This window comes from Protobothrops mucrosquamatus, unplaced genomic scaffold (genome assembly GCF_001527695.2).
Source record: "Protobothrops mucrosquamatus isolate PMUCROS unplaced genomic scaffold, P.Mucros_1.0 scaffold_266, whole genome shotgun sequence".
Taxonomy (NCBI): Eukaryota; Metazoa; Chordata; class Lepidosauria; order Squamata; family Viperidae; genus Protobothrops; species Protobothrops mucrosquamatus.
The window spans coordinates 559,942-580,148 of record NW_015386342.1 but is presented as its reverse complement, the minus strand read 5'-3'; the positions used below and the strand labels follow the sequence as shown (position 1 = coordinate 580,148).

General features: G+C 36.9%; 2 protein-coding genes across 2 annotated transcripts; one reads left to right on the top strand and one right to left on the bottom strand.

Annotated features, from left to right (window-relative positions):
- Nucleotides 1-962: 962 nt before the first annotated feature.
- RBM12B (RNA binding motif protein 12B) lies at nt 963-7,153 on the top strand. The gene is made up of 3 exons (XM_015831594.1): nt 963-1,245; nt 3,782-3,827; nt 4,384-7,153. The coding sequence occupies exon 3, from the start codon at nt 4,412-4,414 to the stop codon at nt 6,710-6,712; it is 2,301 nt and encodes a 766-aa protein (XP_015687080.1). The 5' UTR covers nt 963-1,245; nt 3,782-3,827; nt 4,384-4,411; the 3' UTR covers nt 6,713-7,153.
- A 3,160-nt stretch (nt 7,154-10,313) lies between these two features.
- On the bottom strand, nt 10,314-19,920 carry FAM92A (family with sequence similarity 92 member A). The gene is made up of 9 exons (XM_015831593.1): nt 19,889-19,920; nt 16,830-17,064; nt 16,277-16,345; nt 15,477-15,578; nt 14,692-14,697; nt 13,245-13,349; nt 12,303-12,416; nt 11,139-11,258; nt 10,314-10,509 (listed from the first exon to the last, which is right to left on the bottom strand). The coding sequence occupies exons 1-9, from the start codon at nt 19,918-19,920 to the stop codon at nt 10,414-10,416; spliced, it is 879 nt and encodes a 292-aa protein (XP_015687079.1). The 3' UTR covers nt 10,314-10,413.
- Nucleotides 19,921-20,207: the final 287 nt, after the last annotated feature.

Here is a 20,207-nt window from a genome sequence, read left to right as displayed (position 1 = left end):
TGGCCCACAGAATTGTCAAGAATCAGATACGAATGGATAACATCACCACCACCATTATCAATCTATATCAGGGGTCCCCAACCCCCAGTCTCTGGACCAGTACTGGGCTGCGGCTTGCCAGCAACCGGTCCGCACAAACAAGCAAAGTCCCATCTGTGGGATGCAGGCAGTACACAAAACTACACTCTCTCCATTCAGTAGAAAAACCTTTCTCCATGGAACGGGTCCTTGGTGCCCAAAAGGTTGGGGACCTCTGATCTATATCACAATACTATTCAAATCTAACCTCAAAAATATCAACAAAATTATTTTTTTCACATTCAAACACAGAGAAGAGCACTGCATTAAAACGGAGATAAAAATCAATCACATGAAATCATAAACCTATTTGAAATCAAAGCTCTTTGGTTTTCATGATGATGGCATTATACACATTGTTACACATTACTTGTAGAAATAGCTCATTTTTTTTAAAAAAAAAACTTAGTTGTATTTAAGAAAACCCTAGGAGGCCAAATGGAGTTAATCTGTATATTATGCTAAATTTTCGAGTCCCGTGCAAAACGCTATTCTACATGCCACCGGATTGCTAACAAAAGTTGCAATCTTTCAATCCTCCCTACCTTTCTATTCCCTTTACAAAACTTTCGGTTTTTTGCAGGTAAAAAAATTGCCATCGAAAACGACTAGTGGCCAGGGGTAGGCAACCGTGGCTCTTTTATGACTCGTGGACTTCAACTCCCAGAATTCCTGAGCCAGCATAGCTGGCTCAGGAATTCTGGGAGTTGAAGTCCACGAGTCATAAAAGAGCCAAGGTTGCCTTACCCCTGGACTAGGCAAATCGAATTTCTGACCAAACTTTGAACTTCCGGGACATGGCGCATGCGTTTAAAGTATCCCTCCGAGCCTGCGCACAGAAAGTCGCGCTCAATGGCTTTGCTGAGGTGGGACGCGGGGAGCTGGAGCGGAAGCGCGGCTGCCATTTTGTAGATTGCGGATCGGTCTTTTCTCGCTTCGGGAGGTCGAAGCGGGGGGCGCACCGTATTTTTGGAGAGGGCAAGACGCCCGCAGCCGGTTTCCTGACGGACGCCCGGAGAGGTTGGCGCGCCCGAGAGCAGAGGGGAGAGGCTGCGGCGTTTTGCCTCATGACCTGTTAAAGCAAGCGCGGGGTTTTGCTCTTCTTTCCCGCGGGAAATTAACGGAGCTGAGGCGCTTTCAAGGCCTCTTTCGACTCCCAGGGGCCTGGTTAGTAGAAATGAAACGCGAAGGGGGTCATTGTTACGGGTGTGCGTATGTGTTTGTGGGATTGCTGGCTTCGAGGGTAGCGTCTAAGCTTCACTTTGTATCCCGTATTTTCTCCGTGCTCTTGAGTTGAGAGGCCGACCGAGGTCGGCAAGTGGTATGGATAAAGGAAGGGGGGTGGGTGACAAAGGCCCGGGCAGCTCCTGCTGCGAGGACGGTGATGTCGGAGGCGTTTGCTGTTCAGTGTTTTGATAACATATTGAGGCGTTTAAACAATTCTCCGAAAGCGAATTCTTTCTCCGTTAACGACGGGGATGGAAGAAAAACTTGTCTGGCGTGCTTGGAAAAAAGTCGCTCTGGTTCTGTGTCGGAAGGTCGTTTCAGGATTGAACACGCTACGGAAAGTCTCGTAGTTCTTGTATTTTCTTTCGCTGGTTTCCTGAGAATATTGGATCATCCCGAACGTTTTCCCGAGGAGTGAGTTGGATGATAACTAGAAACTGAATTTGTATATAAACGCTGTACCAAGATGAAGAAGCTCCGGAGTCGCAAGCTTGTTCTACCGATTGATTTCCATCTCGATGGGTATTTCTGATCTCATCTTAGTCAACGTATCTTTGGAAAGGAAATGGGTATTGATAATTGCTAGCGAAGACGTGCTTTTTCTCCCCACCTGGTCTTTTTTACGATGTATTTTTCTACCAGGATTACAATCACGGAAGTAATGCCTCATATTCCAGAGTTCTATACTCTGCATTCTCTAGGAGGAATAAATCTTTTGCAACTATCTTCCTGGGAAAGAGTCAACCAGGCACTACTTCAGCAGCCATTGAATGGATAGGAATGAATGTGCCTGTTTTTAACAGGAATCAATGCTTGCTCGCTCAAATTCACACATGGATTACACAAGAATAAAATGCAGAGTATATTTTAACTGCAAAAACATAAACCACTTCAGCTGATGTTCATCCTCTGTAGGGAATTGTATAATATGAACTGGTCCATAGAAGATTGGAGGGTTTTTTTTGACATGTAGTTAACTACAGTATTCAATTGGTTTTTAGAAGGAGTTTTAAAGCTTACTAATAGAGTCCCATTGTATCTGCTCAGAAATAAGTTTTGCTGAAGTCCTGAACTCCTTGTTTGATATATGTTTTTCTCATTTTGTTGCCAGATTAATGTATATATGTTTTAGTTGCACTTGACAATCAGGAATTGAAATGTTAATAATTGTTCATTTTACTTCAATTGGACTTCCTGAAGGCTTTTTCATTGCTTGGTAGACCTCTTTTGGAAATAAAGGACAGGATATAATGCTATCAATCTTTTTTTGTTGGATCTAGTTGTTTATTATTCAGTTTCAGGGGGAAAATTGAGCTGCCCAATGCTAGTAACAGCTGTAGTTGGCTACCTTGCATTTGTTAATGTAAGCTTTTTGAACAAGTTGTTATTCATGTCCCTAGATTAGTTGCCATTGTTTTCAGGGAAATGGATTGGATTGGACCTTACAAATTAGGTCTTTAAAAAGAAAGATGGATGTGCCATACTTTTGTAGGGTTTGGAGAAAGTAGTTTGGTTTTAAGCATAGTGACAGATTTGAATGTTTAGTATATTTTATCATTGTTTACAGCCTTAAAACTTTTGTACATAAGATATATGTAATTTGGGTTCTGGTATTAATATTCTATTAATAGAATATTAAATTGAATATATTTCCTTCCATGCATTTGATATTGTATTAGGTCTTTGATACTGAAACTGCAGTACTGTGTACATTCGTAAGTGGACTTTGATGAGCTTAGTGGAGCTTTATCTCTCTAAGGTTATTTAGGTTTGTAGTTTTTCTGTTATTTCCTTTTTCTGGAACTTGTGAAATATGGGTATTACAAGTGCTGTGTAAATCTATTTCTGCGTGTAGTCATTACATGTGTACTCCTTCTCCTTTGCAAGGTACTTATCTTCTAAATTCAAAGTTATTCTAACATACTGGATTCCTCTGGATTCATACTGGCACAGCAAGCTTTATGGGGAAATTGGTATATCATCAATATATTTTCCTGGAATTTCTGAAGTTGGAATATGTTTTCTTAATTTGGTCACTTACTCAATTTTTGATTAACATTCTGCTATGTTCTTTAAAAGAAAATCATGTTAGAACAATTGGACACTTACTCTTTTTGTGTGGAACTTTCAAGGACTGAGGACATTGACAAAAAGAATATTTTTAATTGGATTTTTTTACCTGTATCAAAATTTGAAGATCAATCTCATATCATTGTTGCTGACATCAGTTTTAAGTAGAGAACATAATGAACCTGTCTCAAAACATGTGAAAAACAAGATACTATACAACTGAAATTCACAAATCCTGATTTTTTTTGGTACATCTCTGGAATAGGAAAGGAACAGAACAACTTGTTATTTTTTATTTCTTACTGGGTTGTTAATGTTCACCATAGTTCTGGCTATCCCACTGAATGTGGCTTAAAATGTAAATCTGCTTCTTGGCCATTAATTTTGTTTCATTTTCTTTCCACAGTTAAGTTGATTTCACAGCCTTTATCAGGCCTTCCAAGAAGAACCAGGTAAGCTTCTGAAAGCTTGATGTTTATATTGTCAGATTTGATGGCTTTTCATCCAAGCTGATGACTGGAAAGGAAGATGTGCAGTTGGCTATCTAATCATAGGAAAGAATAAACATGGAGAAAAAGATTACTGAACTTAATTCTTTATGAGATGAGCCGGCCTGACAGAAAATGCTTAAACTTCATTATTGCTTGGAAGTGATATGACATCTTTTTGATCAAAGTAGTTCAGAATGTCAGATAATGGAAAACAAGATGCTTTCTTTTACTGGATTTTATAAGATGCTGTGAAAGCTTCGATAGCTTTTATTTTAGATGTTATGAATGACATTGGTGCTTTTGATTGAGAATATTATTGGGAACTGTACACTTATTTCAGACTGGCCAGTGTTTATAAACATTCAGATTAAATTAGGTTGTGTGATTTGAAATGTAGGAGTTATTCTTTCAGTAATGGCAGGATTTTGTTTTGTTTTGTTTTAAATGGTGTAGCGTAGGCCTAGCATTCTTCCAGTATACTAAAGGCTTGTTATCATGTATGCCTTTTTATCCACAGGTGATTATTGCTGTGGGTTGAGCTCAAAATGGCTGTAGTCATCCGTTTACAGGGACTTCCTCTTGTTGCGGATTCTGCAGATATTCGTCATTTCTTCTCAGGATTGAATATTCCTGATGGAGGTGTACATATTATTGGAGGAGAAAAGGGGGAAGCTTTTATTATATTTGCAACAGATGAAGATGCCAGACAAGCAATGAGCTATTCAGGAGGATTTATCAAGGATTCACGTATACAGTTCTTTCTTAGTAGCAAGACAGAAATGCAAAGCATAATAGAAATTAATAGAAAAAGATTTGATCGTGGTGGAAGAGGAGTAGGATCTAGGCGGACAGCTCCTAATAATTCAGGAACATCTGATGTTGGCAACCTTTCAAATACAGTTCAAGTCATTAAAAAGGGAATTGGTAAATCTAGCCATGATTCCAGGATTCCTTTGGAGGATGAGTTTCATTCTAGTGGCCCTCGAAATACCAATATAAATATTTCAAAATCAAATTTTAACCAACCTAGGAAGGAAATATCTAAATCTGATAGGTTATATTTATTTATACGTGGTATGCCTTATTCTTCAACAGAAGATGATGTGTTCAATTTCTTTTCTGGATTACAAGTGGAGAAGGTACTTATGTTAAAAACGAATGGTCAAATCAATGGAGATGGTTTTGTCAAATTTGCTACATTAAGTGATGCCATGAAAGGACTACAACGGGATAGGAATTATATTGGTTCACGGTTTATAGAAGTCCGTCCGTCCAAGGAAGAAACATGGCTTAAGTATGGAGGCAAGATAGATGAGAAGATAGATAATTCTTTCCACTTTCAACAAAATTCAAATAAAGGACATTATTTTTCAAACACGGAATATTCAAAAAAAGAGCCAAGCTATATGTTTACAAGGAAACGTACCCGATCCAGAACTCCACCACGTAGAGTAGTATCACAGGTTAATTCAAGGTCTCCATGGAGGATTATGGAACGCAGCTATTCAAAATCTCCTTCACAAAGGGTTATGGCACACGCCTATTCAAGATCTCCAGAAAGGGTTATGGCACACACTGGATCAAGGTCTCCTCCACGGAGGGTCATGGCACGCAATGGTTCAAGGTCACCACCACAGAGGATCATGGAACCTATGCATTCACATTTTCCAAGGAGGTTCACAGCAAGTACCCATTCAAGGTCTCCAAGGAGGGTTAAAACTCAGTCTCATTCACCTTTCTCTGCTCCAAGCCAGCCCCATGTACCCCAGACCAAGGAATATTACATACATCTTAAAAATCTGTCTGCTGCTATTAAAAAGAAAGACTTGCGGATGTTCTTTCAGGAGATAACTTTAGTGAACAGGGACATTACTTTTCTAAAATCACACGATAATGAGGCAAGAAACAAGGATGCAATTATTATGTTCAGATCAGAAGAAGCATATGAATCAGCACTGACTTATCACAAGCTTGATCTTTTTGGTCGACAAGTTTATATTTTCCCTGTTTCCAAAAGAACAGTGATAGAGTTAATGGGATCACCAGAAGAATATCACCATGTAAAGGATAAAAATCAAGATGGCTACCTTGGCTCAAAGACGTGTGTGTATGTAAGAAATTTTCCATTTGATGTGACAAATGTTGAAGTACAAAAGTTCTTTGCAGGATTTAATATTGATGACAATGACATTTATTTGCTTTATGATGACAAAGGAGTTGGACTGGGAGAAGCACTAGTTAAATTCAGGACAGAAAATCAGGCCCGAAAAGCTGAAAGCTTAAATCGCCGATGCTTTTTGGGGACAGAGGTACTCTTAAGATGTATACCCGAGGAGCAAATGCAAAAGTTTGGTATTAATATTCCACCAGCATCTAATGAAAAGCTGCAAGGGCATCACCATACACGCGAAAGAGATGAAAACTTTTACTCTGTTGATTCACAAGGACCCTCTGTGCAGGAAGGTGATTATCGAAGCCTGTCTGATGATTTTATCTGTTCATCCAATAGAGGTCCTCCCTCATTTAAAGAATTTGGTGATGGTATTCCTGAAAATTTTTCCGATAGGCACTTTATGCCTGATTCTAACTTTGATGGTGACTCAGATTCTGTAACATTGATCAAATTAAAAAATATACCATTTCGAGCTTCTCCTAATGAAATTCTGGATTTTTTCCATGGCTATAAAATTATACCAGAATCTCTTTCTGTTCAGCACAATGAATATGGAATGTTTTCTGGTGAAGCAATCATTGCTCTAGTAAATTACAAAGAGGCAGAGGCTGCTATTAATGAACTGAACAATAGGCCAATTGGCCAGCGCAAAATTAGATTAACTTTGGTATAGGTGAAAATGAGATAGAATATACAGTATTATTTCATAATTCACAATTTTTTACTTGGAAAATGAAGACACCCCAAAATGTTAAGCATTATAAAGCGTTAAGTCTTATTTTAAAATTGCAGCATTTTTAATTGATTTTTTTAAAAATAATGGATCAACCTGATAGTTCTGACAAGTTATCTTTAAAATATGCATAGCTGAAATACGAAATTTAACATGTATTCCATCCCTCTGCTGCATGTATATTTGCAGTTTATCTAAATATGGTTTGATGTAAAACATTGTATTTTCAGAGTTGTTCAAAAGCATAGGTTGTGTCATCCTTGTATATATTAACTTAAATCCATAGGATTCGTGTCCATTGTTAATTCTCAGTGATAGCTGGAATGTTTTGTTAATGTCAGCTCAAGCTTTTCTTTCAAAATAAAAGTACATGCACTGAAATATGTGGATGGGTCATTGATGGCTTGCTTATTTGTAGCAGTAATATCTTGCAATTCTAAAAACAGTTTTATATTTGGCATATGTGGACATAGATGATGATTTTATAAATTAAATTTTAGAGGAGTTGGCACAATCTAAAATTTTGCATAGTATAGCCTAAAGAATGCAACTTACTGTGATATCTGTATACCCTTACAATTTTGTTTCATGCCTACATTTTCTATTAATTTGGCAATTAATTTGGGTCGAAAAAGCCTTAACACATTCTTTTAAGCACTGTGATAGGGAGGAAAAGGAAATGGCAGCTGAAAAAAGTATTTAAAACTTTAGAAACATTTTCAAGTTGATCTACATGCATTGTAAGGGCATTTTTACTCATCTTGGGCACTTGTAATTGCAGCATCATTTTGACATGATTACATTGGCTTTGTATGTATTAGACAAATCTTTCCCAACTATGTATCTTCCAAATCAATTAGACTGCAATTCTCATCAAATTTAGTCAACTACTTTGCTTGGGAATTAAACATAATCTGGAAGGTATCAATCAGATTGTGAAAGGCAGTGTTGAATACTTATATACACTGTGGACACAATTATTAGGCAAGTTGTATTTTGGAGATTAAAGTAAAAGTGAGGTTTTGGCTTTCTTAGGAGTTGATTTAGAGTCCATCTTCAATCCAAAAAGGTCCAACTAGCTCATCTTTAATACCAGCCCAAACCAGGACCCCACTTCCACCTTGGCGTCTTGAGTCGAAGTGGAGCTCTGTGCATGTTACTGATCCAGCCACGGGCCCAACCATCTGGTCCATCAAGAGTCCCTCTCATCAATTGATAAAACCTTTGAAAAATCTGTCTTCAGCTATTTCTTGGCCCAGTTTTGCCATTTCAACTTATGTGTCTTTTTCAGTGGTGGTTGGGTTTCAGCCTTTCTTACCTTGGCCATGTCTCTGAGCATTGAACACCTTGCACTTCTGGATACCCCAGGTATGTTGCAGTTCTGGAATATGACCGCACTGGAGGATAATGTGTTCCTGATAGCGTCACATTTGATTCGTCTCAAATCTTTGGCAGTTAACATGCATCTTTCTTTTTTTTTCTCAGTGCATTTCTTGCAACCTTGTTGACTATTTGCAACAAAACATTTGATGGTTCTGTGATCAAGCCCCAATATCTTAGCAATTTCAAGAGTGCTACATCCCTCTATTGGTTCTGTGATCAAGCCCAAATATCTTAGCAATTTCAAGAGTGCTACATCCCTCTGAAACACTTTTTACAATTTTTGACTTTTTAGTGTCAGTTAAATCTTTTTTGGCCCATTTTGCCTGAGGAAAAGAAGCTGCCTAGTAATTATGCACACCTTGATATAGGATGTTGATCTCCTTAAACTGTTACATCCTCTCATTACACAAATACACATTACTTGATATGCTTATATCTGTTAAACATTCAAGTTTATACAGCTTGAAGGTGGAAAATATGCATGAAAATGATATGGTCAAAATATGGTCAAACTATGCACAGTGTATGGGATAAGTCAGGATAAGTCAGAATGACAGTCTCCTCAGTCAATGAATCTTATTTCATATACCACTAATCTCGTCTTTTAAAGATAGTGTTTGATATGAATAAAAGGGACTCCTGTCATCTAGGGACCTGGATGATAACTGAATTATTCATACTAAAGCAAAATTTTGGTACTTGTTTTCTATGCAGATGAGATGTGAAAATACAAGTTATATCAAGTATGACTAGTATAGAAAATTGCTTTTTGGGGACATGGATATGTAGTTTATCATATATTGATTTGCAAGCTCAGTCATTGTATTCCAGGATAATATTCTTGGCACTATTATACAGTGCTAATTGATTTTTAGTTACTGATGTGAAGAGATTATGGTTCAGTTTTAGGTGTTTGCACATCTGCATTTTAATTACAGTTGATAGAAGGAAGTTAAATGCTTATTTCTTATTATCTTTGGTTTCAAACTTAGTGTTTTGTACAGTTTAAAAACACTGTGCTATGGGCTTCAGTTTGAGAATCACTAAGACAGGTATAAATACTTAATGTGAAAATGCATTTTTTATTTTTAAAATATGTGATAACCTGCAATTAAATAGAATGGATGTTAGAATACTGCTAATACATAATTAATGCACTAATTCTAATTATGAAATGAGAAGAAAATTAAAATCCCATTTTTCTTCTAAAGTCATGTATGAATCTTGACTACAAGCTTAAAGCTACACCATAAAATGCTGAAAGGTAAACTTTTAATACTGACTCACACTGCTTCTGTTGCAAATCAAATATGATTATTCAGTTAAACACCAAAAACTAGATTCTGGGGAAGAATCTGGCTAAGGATGAGCAGAGAAAATTACATTCAGGCTTCACTGACAACTCTCCAGTTATATGGCATACTGGAAGATTAGGCTGGAAATGATTAATGATCAAGATCTTTCTAAGTTGTTCTCAACTTACAACTGTTTGTTCAAGATTATAATGGCACTGAAAAAAGTGACTTATGACTTTAGTTTTGTAACATCCTGATGGACATGTGATCAAAATTTGGGCACTTGGCAAGTGACATTTATTTATGACAGCTTCACTGACCTGGGTCATGTGATCACCATTTATAACTTTGCCAGCTTGCTCCCAACAAGCAAGTCAATGGAGGAAGCCTGATTCACTTAACAACTGCAGATTCACTTAACAACTGCAGATTCACTTAACTGTGGAAAAAATAATAAAATGAGACAAAACTCATTAACTGTCTTGTTTAGCAACAAAATTTTGGGGCTCAATTGTAGTTGTAAGTCGAGAACTACAAGTACTTTTTTAGAATTAGTGTTGTGTATAGGCCAAAGCAAATTTAGATGTTTTGACAACGGATAGATTCTATGATACATCAAAGAAATTCTATGTAACTCACTTTGTTACTGGGGGATGACTACCTATATTTAATAAATATGAACATATACCTCATTCCCCTTGTTAATAATGGGAATGTCTGTTTTGAAAAGCAAAGAAACAAACTTGGTGAATTCCTTACAGTAATTGTCAAAATTGACACAACTTTTTAAAAAATATCTCCATTTTAGCAACTTTTTGTACATGTTATATTATTAAGAGATCATAAGGTGGTCAAATAATGTATCTTTGTTGTAATTTTAATGGATGTCCTTATGATATCTTAACATGAAATGTAAATACAATTAGCATTTTTAATTTGAGGAATATTTTGTTGTGGCAAAAGCTATCTTTCCTCCTTAGTGGTTTCTAATTCTTCCTCTTCCTCTTCCTCCTCTTCCTCTTCATCTGCCTCCTCTTCCTTAAGGCGATTCCTAGCAATCTGTCACCAAAGAATAAAACTGAAAAAAGCACTCATTGGAGAAAGAAAAACATGTTTGTACAGTATTTTTTGTATGTTAAGGATTCATTGTTGGCAGGCTATCCTACATATCAACTGTCTTTCTGAATTATACGTTTAATGGCTTACAAATGGAAGTATTTTCAGCCAGGTTTTCCAAAATGAACGAATACAGATAAGATGCAAAAATAAATTGGCACGCACATTTTTAGATTTAACAGTCTGCTTTTAGCTCAAAACATATATATGTATTTTACATGCAGCTGTATTACAAATGCTAACCTCAATATTTGAAAATGGTACTAAAAAAGCCCCCTTAAAACAAATTCCACTATTACCTCTAAGGTTTTCACGAATAATTTACATATCTGAGTATGTGTAATATCATTTCATAAATGATTTACACATCTCAGTGTGCGTATTCGCTTTTAGAAATAAAAGGTTTTATAAATTCATTTTTAACTATTCACTGAAGTGGCAAGTAAATTGGACATTCAAACAATTTGATATCCAATAGATTTCTGGTTAGAGATAATAATAGATTATTTGGAAAGGCTATATTAAAACATTTGTAGCACTCAGTAACAAAAACATTCAAGATCTTTTTTTACCTGAACTATTCCAGTACAAGTTCTGGAAGAACCAGTTCTCTGAAGGGGAGATTTGGAATTTGCACGAACAATATCCAAACGGGTTTGATGTTCTGGTGGATAAAGTGAACTCCGAAATACCTGTTAATAAAACTTAAATGTTGATAGTGAGATTTGGAATGCATGCAGCAATTCTGAGGCACACTATTAGTACTACACTGATTTAAGTGATATAAACATCACTTCAAAGCATAATTTCTTGGAATACTCCCAGTAGACCACATTTTAATCTAAACAGACTGATGTAAATCAAAGTAATAAGGATTCTAGGATGTACTGTAAATAGCTGCAAAGAGAGCAAGCTGAATAATAACACCACTTCATCTTTTCTGAAAGTATAGATGTTACCAGACATGAACGTCAGTACAAAATCTAGATATTAGTTAATATGTGTAGGCCAAGCAGGAGAGCTTGTATAATTGAAGTTTCCTTTATCTCTTCAGTACTGAAGAGAAAAGCTAGAAATCTATTTTTTGAATGTCATTCGGTTTTAAATTATCAAAAGCAATTTAAAAACTTTTGGCTGAAATTACGTTATCTATGCCTGGTTTATTGTTATATCTCAACTCCTAGATGCGGAAGAATTTCTGCAAATCAGGTTAAAAAGGCTTATTTACTTGCCTTCCGTGTCACAAAGAAAACGATTTTGAACTGCTAGCAGCTGAAGTGCTAACACTTAAACCAGCAAAAATTATTTCAACACATTCCTTATCAGACAATTTAGGGAGGCACATTACACTTTCAAAAAGTTGAAATTAGGAAGACAGAGTTAAGTATAAATCTCCCTCTTACCCACTGCTTCCTATCACCAAATCTACTTTGATAAGATAGGAAACACTCAAATAAATTGCATCTCTACTTATGGACAGAATGAGCAAGAATGGGAAACCTTTCTGTTGCTTATTGAACCTATTTTTTAATCTGCTTTAAAATATATACAGACTATAATTATTCCTTAACTGAAGTTTTTGTTTATGTTGAATAGAAGCATATACATTTTTAAATATCTTCAATTATCCAATAAAATATTATTTAAACATTATTTTTGAACAGCTAGCCTTTAAAACTAATATGCTACAAAATCAACTGACTACACCCTTACCAAAGATGCATTTGGTCTCTTACCTCTAAATCTTCGTTCTCATCAATATTTTGTATATTTTGGAATGCAGCAGTATAAATTTCTATGGCTTTTCCATGAAATAACATTTCAATTGTAATGAATTCTGAAAGTATGTTCTAAAAATAAAGAGTAGAATATTACATATATATTTATCTATTGCTTTATGACAATTGTGGCAATAATTGAGCCATCACTATGAAAACTAGAAAACTTCACTATGCTTGGGGGGGAAGAATGTTCAATTTACTGTTTGTAACAGTCTTTGTATAATTGGTGCCTTTTGTACAGGCTGATTTAGTATCTGCCTAGAAGAGACCAGTGCAGCCACAACTTATTCAACTGGGAAAAGTTCTTCTACACTTTCTTGTTTGAAGGTTTATTATCTGAAATGTAACAGCATGGACCATCTGAGCATTATTTTTTCCCCACTCATCCTAGTATCTGTTTCAATATTAAATACTGAGTTCCTATTTCATTTATTTACTAAGGGAATTGCCTGCTCCTTAGAATTAATACATTTTAATGTTAATCTATTCAAATTCTAATTGCACTAGAATACTGTAATTCTAATATGATCAAATTCAGTAATAAATCTGAGCACTGTTCTTCACTGTAAACAAGATATTTTAACAGAAGCAGCAATTTGTTGGGGCTAAACTGTGTCTCTGACATATACTATGAGTATTTAAAAACTGCCAGTTTGAATTGTTTAGCGAACATAATTTGAATTGTCACTAAACTTGAACATGCCAACTTTAAAAATAAAACCAGGAATTATATCTTTTCTAGGGTCCTCACATGGAGGCTAAGAAACTTGGCTCACTTATTTACAAGTTCATTAAATGTGTGGAGAGGTTTGTGTCAAGATTGTGTTTGTTCCCATTTCAGAAATAGTCTGCTAACCCCACTATCTGTATTGCATTGTACCAGAATTACATACCTACCTTAATATCTTTTATCTTTTGTTTTTCAAAATTGTCAATTGTTTCTTCCAACTGCCGACTCGTTCTAGTTGCATCCAGAGAGGCTCTCTGTAATTCACTTTCAGCCTTAAAAATAAAGTATTTTTTTCCCTACAACAGATGTTTTCCAATGTTCCATTTAAAAATTAGATAAACTACTTGAGAAAGCATATTGCTGTATCTATAGCCCTAGATAGGATACTCTAAGTAAATTAACATTCATTTTCCCACAATTTGGAAAAATTCTACCTAGTGGACCTACACCAATATATTGTCGCACATATTCATAATTAGCATAATTGGAAAAGTGCCAATATCTATAGCTTGGGTGTAGGATAAGCCTGTAAACAAAAAGTTTGGAAACCAACCCACAAGTTTGGAAAATGAACCTCCACCCTCACAATTGGAAAAGCTTGATTCCTTAATCAAATTAAGTATGCTCTATTGGGGAAATAATTAAAAAGTCAAACTGATTTAGGAACAGTCTTTTTAAAACCTTTTAAAATCTTTTCTGGGCATTAAAAGTACCTATTAACCATAAATCCTTACTGGAAGTGGGACTCACAATTTTCCCATGAGACTGCTGTAGTTTTAGGATCCTTGGGAAAATGTTTCTAAAGATTTCTAAGATATAGATGGGAAAATGTTTCTATTTTTCTCACATGTAACTTAGAAATATTTGCTGGAAACATTATTTGCAATAGATGTGCTGATAAAGCATAACTATTCTTTCATTCTTAAGACTTAATTCAAAGATTTTATGGAATTTAAGCTGATTTGTTGGTATAGTTTTTAATCTTGGGAGTAATAGTTTTCTTAGTATTTTGAGTTTATATCATGTTTAGTTATTTTTTTATTTATACTATTTATACTACTATATTCTTAAGAAATAAAACAATAAAAATTAAAATACTATAAGAACATTCTATTTAAATCTAGATTGTGCCCATGTGGCGAACAAGCTACTGAAACTGACACCATGAGCCGTTTACTCCTAACCCTGGTCATTCTGATCAGTTTTATTTACAAATATTACGTTAGGACTTCAATGATTATATTTCTTTAAATGTGACTAAATTCTATTGTGTAATATGAAGATGTACAGCAGTTTGGATCTCTTACCTAATTTATATTAGCTATGCAATGTTTTATGCCAATACTATTCATTAATTTAATTAAAAAAAATCAATTTACTTAGCTAATTTATGAATTTTAATACAGTATATTAGTTAGAAAGCATGGTACCAAGTTCCTTTTTTTGCCTTCCAAAATAAGAAACCTTTAATGAAAATCTATTTCTACTCCTACTTCTGATCCTAGTATCTGTAGGTATATATAACTTATTTTTCTTATTGGTGGAACAATTATAAAGATGAAAAAGCATAATTATCAATAGAACTTATGCTATCATTTCAGATGGAAGACTCACCTGTGACTGAAGGTGTTAACAGTAAAGGAAAATGTTCTAAGTTACAGAAAATACTACAGCAGTATTTCTGATATTTAAACAATCCTTTCTGTAAAACAACTCATCAAGTTTCTAGTTTATCAGACAGAAATAATTGATGGCTTTCGGTTTTTAGTAAATCTTGAAACTATAACAAATTAGGGACTAAAGAAAAAATTCTATAAGCAGGTAATTACTTTTAATTGCTGAATAATCAATATAGCTACTTGTCAACTAAGGCAGGGGTCCCCAAGCTATGGTCCTATGGGCTCTTGGGCAGCAGAAATGGCTGCCTGGTGCGCACATGCGTAGGCACATATTCCCCCCACTCACACCTGCAGCCCCATTTGCACATGCACGCGGGTGCGAATGGGGATGCTAGCGTGGTGCGGGTGTCTGCAGTCCATTTGTGCATGCGCTGCTAGCCCGGGTAATTTGCATGGCCCGTTCGCACATGCATGAATGGGCCGCTATCCACCGTGGGGGATGCATGGCCGTTTGCGCATGCTCACAGCGCATGTGCGAATGGAACTGCTAATGCCGCGCCAGTGTGCGTGGCTCCGTGTGCACATGCGCACATCAATTTTGTAGCTGCTCTCCTTCCCTCCGGTCCTCGAGCCCAGAAAGGTTGGAGACCTCTGAACTAAGATATTTTAGGAAAACAATGTAAAAGAAATTCCACTTGATTTTTTTTACATGTATCAATCTTTTTCAACAGTTTAACTATTGCATATAAAGTTTTAAATAAGTATGTGTGCAAAGGATACAATAATATGCCGATCAGATGGATTTCGTTGACGGGTCCTCTCCAGTTGAGATAACTGTTTTGCTTCTCTGTTCTTTGCTGTTAAAGTTGCTTTAAGATCTTCCTGCAAACAGATTGTAGGCATGTCAAAAACTATATTTTTAAAAAAGAGGTTTCTAATTATTTACATTCTTGTGGAATTCAAAAGCATTTACTTAAGGCTATTGATTAAATTATACAACAAAGGTTGTGCTTTTAGATATATGAGGAATATATGAGGAAAACAGCCATTTATCATAATTGGATCTTCACTACTGGTATCTGGAGCAGGGGTGAGCAATTTTCCCAAGAGGCCATAGGAGAAACTGGGACTGTTATGGAGGGCCACTGCCCAAGCTGCCCCACTGACACCAGGGCCTTGCTTCCCTGTGGCTGATGGCCAGACAGGGACAACCAAAAGGCCAGATATGGACCATGGGCCATAAAATGCCCAGGTCTATTGTTTCTGAACTGGAAGGTACTGTTTGATTAATAGTTGATTTAATATTCAGTATATTTATATGTAGGTTTGGATGAACAAATGAAATTATGATTATACATACATGCTTATTAAATGAATTTGAGTAAATATATGCTTTTCAATTTCCAAGTTTTCCTGGATGTTGCCAGTTTTGAATATCCAAACATGCAGAATTTTAATTACATGGCCTTTTATAGATTTTAGGATTTGATTACTTGAATTAAGAAAGACTTAGAAACCCCAGGTTCTTAGAGAAGAAGTACCTTAAAACATGAAAAAGAGAAACAAAATCTGTCACATACTCTTTTAAGTTTTATGATGGTCCCATAACATTTCAGAGGTTCAACAACTTTAGCTTCAAGTCTTTCTACCTATAAAAAGAGGTCACGATGAATCATTCTAGAATTTTTCATTGCATAAATTCCCATTATTTTCAGTGAATCTGAAATATAGAAAACAATCAAGAAGGAAATAACAGGGGAAAAACCCTTTGTTCTGCAATAAAGAAATCTAATAATGTGTTAATTAGTATACTCATTATTTAGTTTAAAATATAATCATTAATTTGCCATTGTCATCTTTTAAAGTTTAATGCAACTTAAATTCACAAATCCTTAATATCTTAATATACTGAAAAAAAGGGTTTTAATTCTCTCTGAAAATTTATTCTGGAACGAATCAGGGACTATATCAGAAATTATCAAAAGATTGGAAGTTCTATTTATGAGTAAGTTAAACTGTATAGTATTAAATTTCAATGGCTCTAATTGTAATTTATTTATTATGGTCATAACATGCAAACATTCAAAATTTGAGTACTGACATATAAAAAAATGTATGAATGTAAATTTATACCTCTGCTTGGCGATAATCCTGAAGCTTGGAAAACTCATCTGCAAAATTTTTCAATCCAAACTTTAAATTTGGTGTTTCTGTAGCTGCATAAGCATGTATCTCATTTACTAAAAGGTCTGCTTTGTCTCGTAGCCTGGCAGTTTTTCGTACATATGCTGCAAATATTTGACATAATTCACCAAAATGTTTTTCCACATTTGAAACAGCTTCCCGTATTTGTCTGGTCTGGTTATCCCTATTTAAAAAAGGAGAGTTAACTAATAAAGACAAAGGACAGTGTTGAGAATTATAAGCACATCCAACATTACCAGCAAACTTTACTTGGGGAAGCAGCATTTGTTAGACCTGAGTGTCCATTAAATCTGAATAGAAAATCTAACCTATATACATAAACCTTGACTTATGATCACCTTGGGTGACCGGATGGGAAGCAAGCCTTGGCCTACAGATGGCAACTGCCCTCTGTATGCGTGTTGCTTCTGCTGACCTACTTCCCTCTGCTCCTTGGGATTTCCCCTGCCTCAACTGGCTCCTAACCTGGCTATTCAGCAGGCAAGGAAGTTTAAAGCTGGTCAGCAGAGTAGTACTTCTTGTGAGACTTAGGGGGCTCTCTATTTTTAATGAGGTTCTGTTTGTAGTCTCACGAGAAACTATTTGCTAGAATAGCACCAGGTTGCCATGAAGCTGGTAGCCTCTGCAAAGCTGGGCATTGCATTGCATTGGACAGGCTTCTCTGCATAAAACAACAACAACAAAAAATAAGTTGAGTACTCCTGGCCTCTGGAGCTGAGTGGGGAGCAGGTTAAGTCCTGCAAGTCTCCGGTGGCTGGATGGCAAGTAGGTATCAGTTTACAGGCTATAAGCGACCTGCATGGGCCGATCGCTTCTGTGGACCAGCTTTAGATTTCCTTGCCTGGCTGAATAGCCGGGCTGAGAGCTGGCCAAGACCTGGTGAATCCCAAGGGGCAGGAGAGGGAGTAGAGCACCAGGTGTCTTGGAAGTGGGAGAGGCCTTTGGAGACCTGTGCTAGGCGTCCAAGGACCTCCCTCACCGGAGACACCTGTTGTTCCATTTAACAACTGATACATTCATTTAAGGATTACATTGGGGAGAGTAGGGGTCATTAAATGACATGCTTCACTAGTCACCATTGGAATATGCAAGTGTAATAGGTAGGCTCCATGGTTGTAAGCTGAGGGCTACCTGTGTGTGTGATAAAATAAAAAACCCTATACTGAACTACACAGAGCAGGAAAAAGAACCTAACCCTGAAAATAAATAGCAACAGCTAAATAAAACAACAAAACCAGACAAAAATGGTAAATTAAAAAGAAAAAAAGAACAAGTTATTGAAATCGTATAACTTTTTTTTTCAATTTCATCAACATAGTTTTATTTTTAAACAATAAATAAAACAGGCAATGAAGAGTCAATTCCTGCCTCTTCTTCGGTACAAAGCTAACTGAAAAGTTGGAAGCCTCATTAAGCCAACCTTTAGACTTTGATATTTGAGCATTCTTCCTGAAATGCATAATTCAATGATAATTACTGAATTATCATAATTTCATTCATGTACAAAGCTATATTTCAATTTGAATATTGTTATGATTAAATTTTTAAACAATAATCTAATGTGTAATTTCCTTCAGTTTACTGTATGGATCACATAAAAATATATAGTGCTACTACCATACCAACTGATATATATAAAAAAGCAGTTTTGGTGGATTATAATAGATTAGGTTGACTAGCTTAGTTTAAATTCAAAACCTGCATGTTTTTTGATCATACATACATACAAAATTTGGAAATAAGGTTTCACAGAGGATGTTTTTAAATATCTAATGACCAAATTACCAAAGTACAACAATATTGAATTTATTTTTACTTAATACAATGTTTATTGCTACCAAGGTTAAGATGGTCTCCACTTTCTGACTAAGGTAAATGTTGCAATCAGAGGTGTATACCTGGGTAAATAGCTAATAAATGAAAAGCTGCATTGGTTCGAATTCTCATACTAAAATACCTATAGTCATAAAAATAGCCCCTGTGATTTTGTGTTTCATGTGCTAGCAAAAATTGTCCTTCCGCATCAACGTACAGGTGTAAATAGGTCAAGGAGTCACCTAATCCAACCCCATGGTCAGTGCAAATTCTGCTGAAGATTAAAGACCTAATAGTAAAGATTTCTCTATCAGTCATGTCTGACTCTAGAGAACAGTTTCTTGGCCAAAGTGTTGTCCAAAGACAATTTCTGTGATCATGTGGCCAGCATGGCTATATACCAAAGGCGCTCAGAACAACACTCTTACCTTTCCACCAAAGTGGTACCTTTTAACCTACTTGCATCTGCAAGCTTTTGAACTATATACTGCCTTTTCCTAGCCTTCCCCAAAGCATTTAAGACTTGGGGTTCACGTCTTTACGCAGGCCCCGGTTTGGTTTAGGTTATTGTTTTAATCTGGACTGTCTGTGAGATTGCAAACCCCTTTTGTGCCCAGGAAGAGAAGCCCGGTGAGCTCGAATGAGGGGACGTCGCCGCTTCTCTCGGCGGTGCGGCCCAGAAGGCGAGTCCCCGAGCGGGCGCTCTTTCCGAGGGCCTCGCACGCCTCATCCCTTTTCGTTCAGGATCAGGCCGAGGATGCCGAAACAGTTTCCAGCGCTCCCCGCCAAAATCTAAAGCGGGAGTGGGGCACTATGGCCCTTTGATGACTTGTGGCTGGCTTCAACTTGTGGAGTTGAAGTCCACAAGTCATCAAAGGGCCATAGTTCCCCCATCCCTGCTGTAAAGCATGCGCTGGACTACCATTCCCATATGCCCTGATCAAGATGAGGAAGGGTGCTTTTAAGTCGACAGGCCTTTTCTTCTGTCTTCTCCTTTTCTTGTCTTCTTCTCCCCCTCTTCTCCTTCAACGGGACGGATCGGCCCTCGCCCTACCCGGACAACGCTTCCCCCTCCATGCCGGGGCGAGCACACACCCCGCGCCAGGGAGCGTGGGGCCCCAGCAGGATGCCCCAGGCCAGAAGCCCTCTCTTGCCCCTCCGCGACCCGTTACCTGGCGTCCAGCCCCCTGCCCAGCATCAACATGGCGACTGCTGCTGCTGCTGCCGCTGACGGTTGAGAGAAAGTGGATGGTGCGCGCATGCGCTTCACTTCTCTCCGGTTGCCCTGGAAGCCAAGCACCGCCCACCCGGCGGCTGATGCGATGTTCCTCTTTGCCTTTCAACAGAACGGGCGGTTGGAGGCGTTAGACTGCAGGGGTAGTCAACCTTGGCTCTTTTATGACTCGTGGACTTCAATTCCCAGAATTCCTGAGCCAGCTTAGCTGGCTCAGGAATTCTGGGAGTTGAAGTCCACGAGTCATAAAAGAGCCA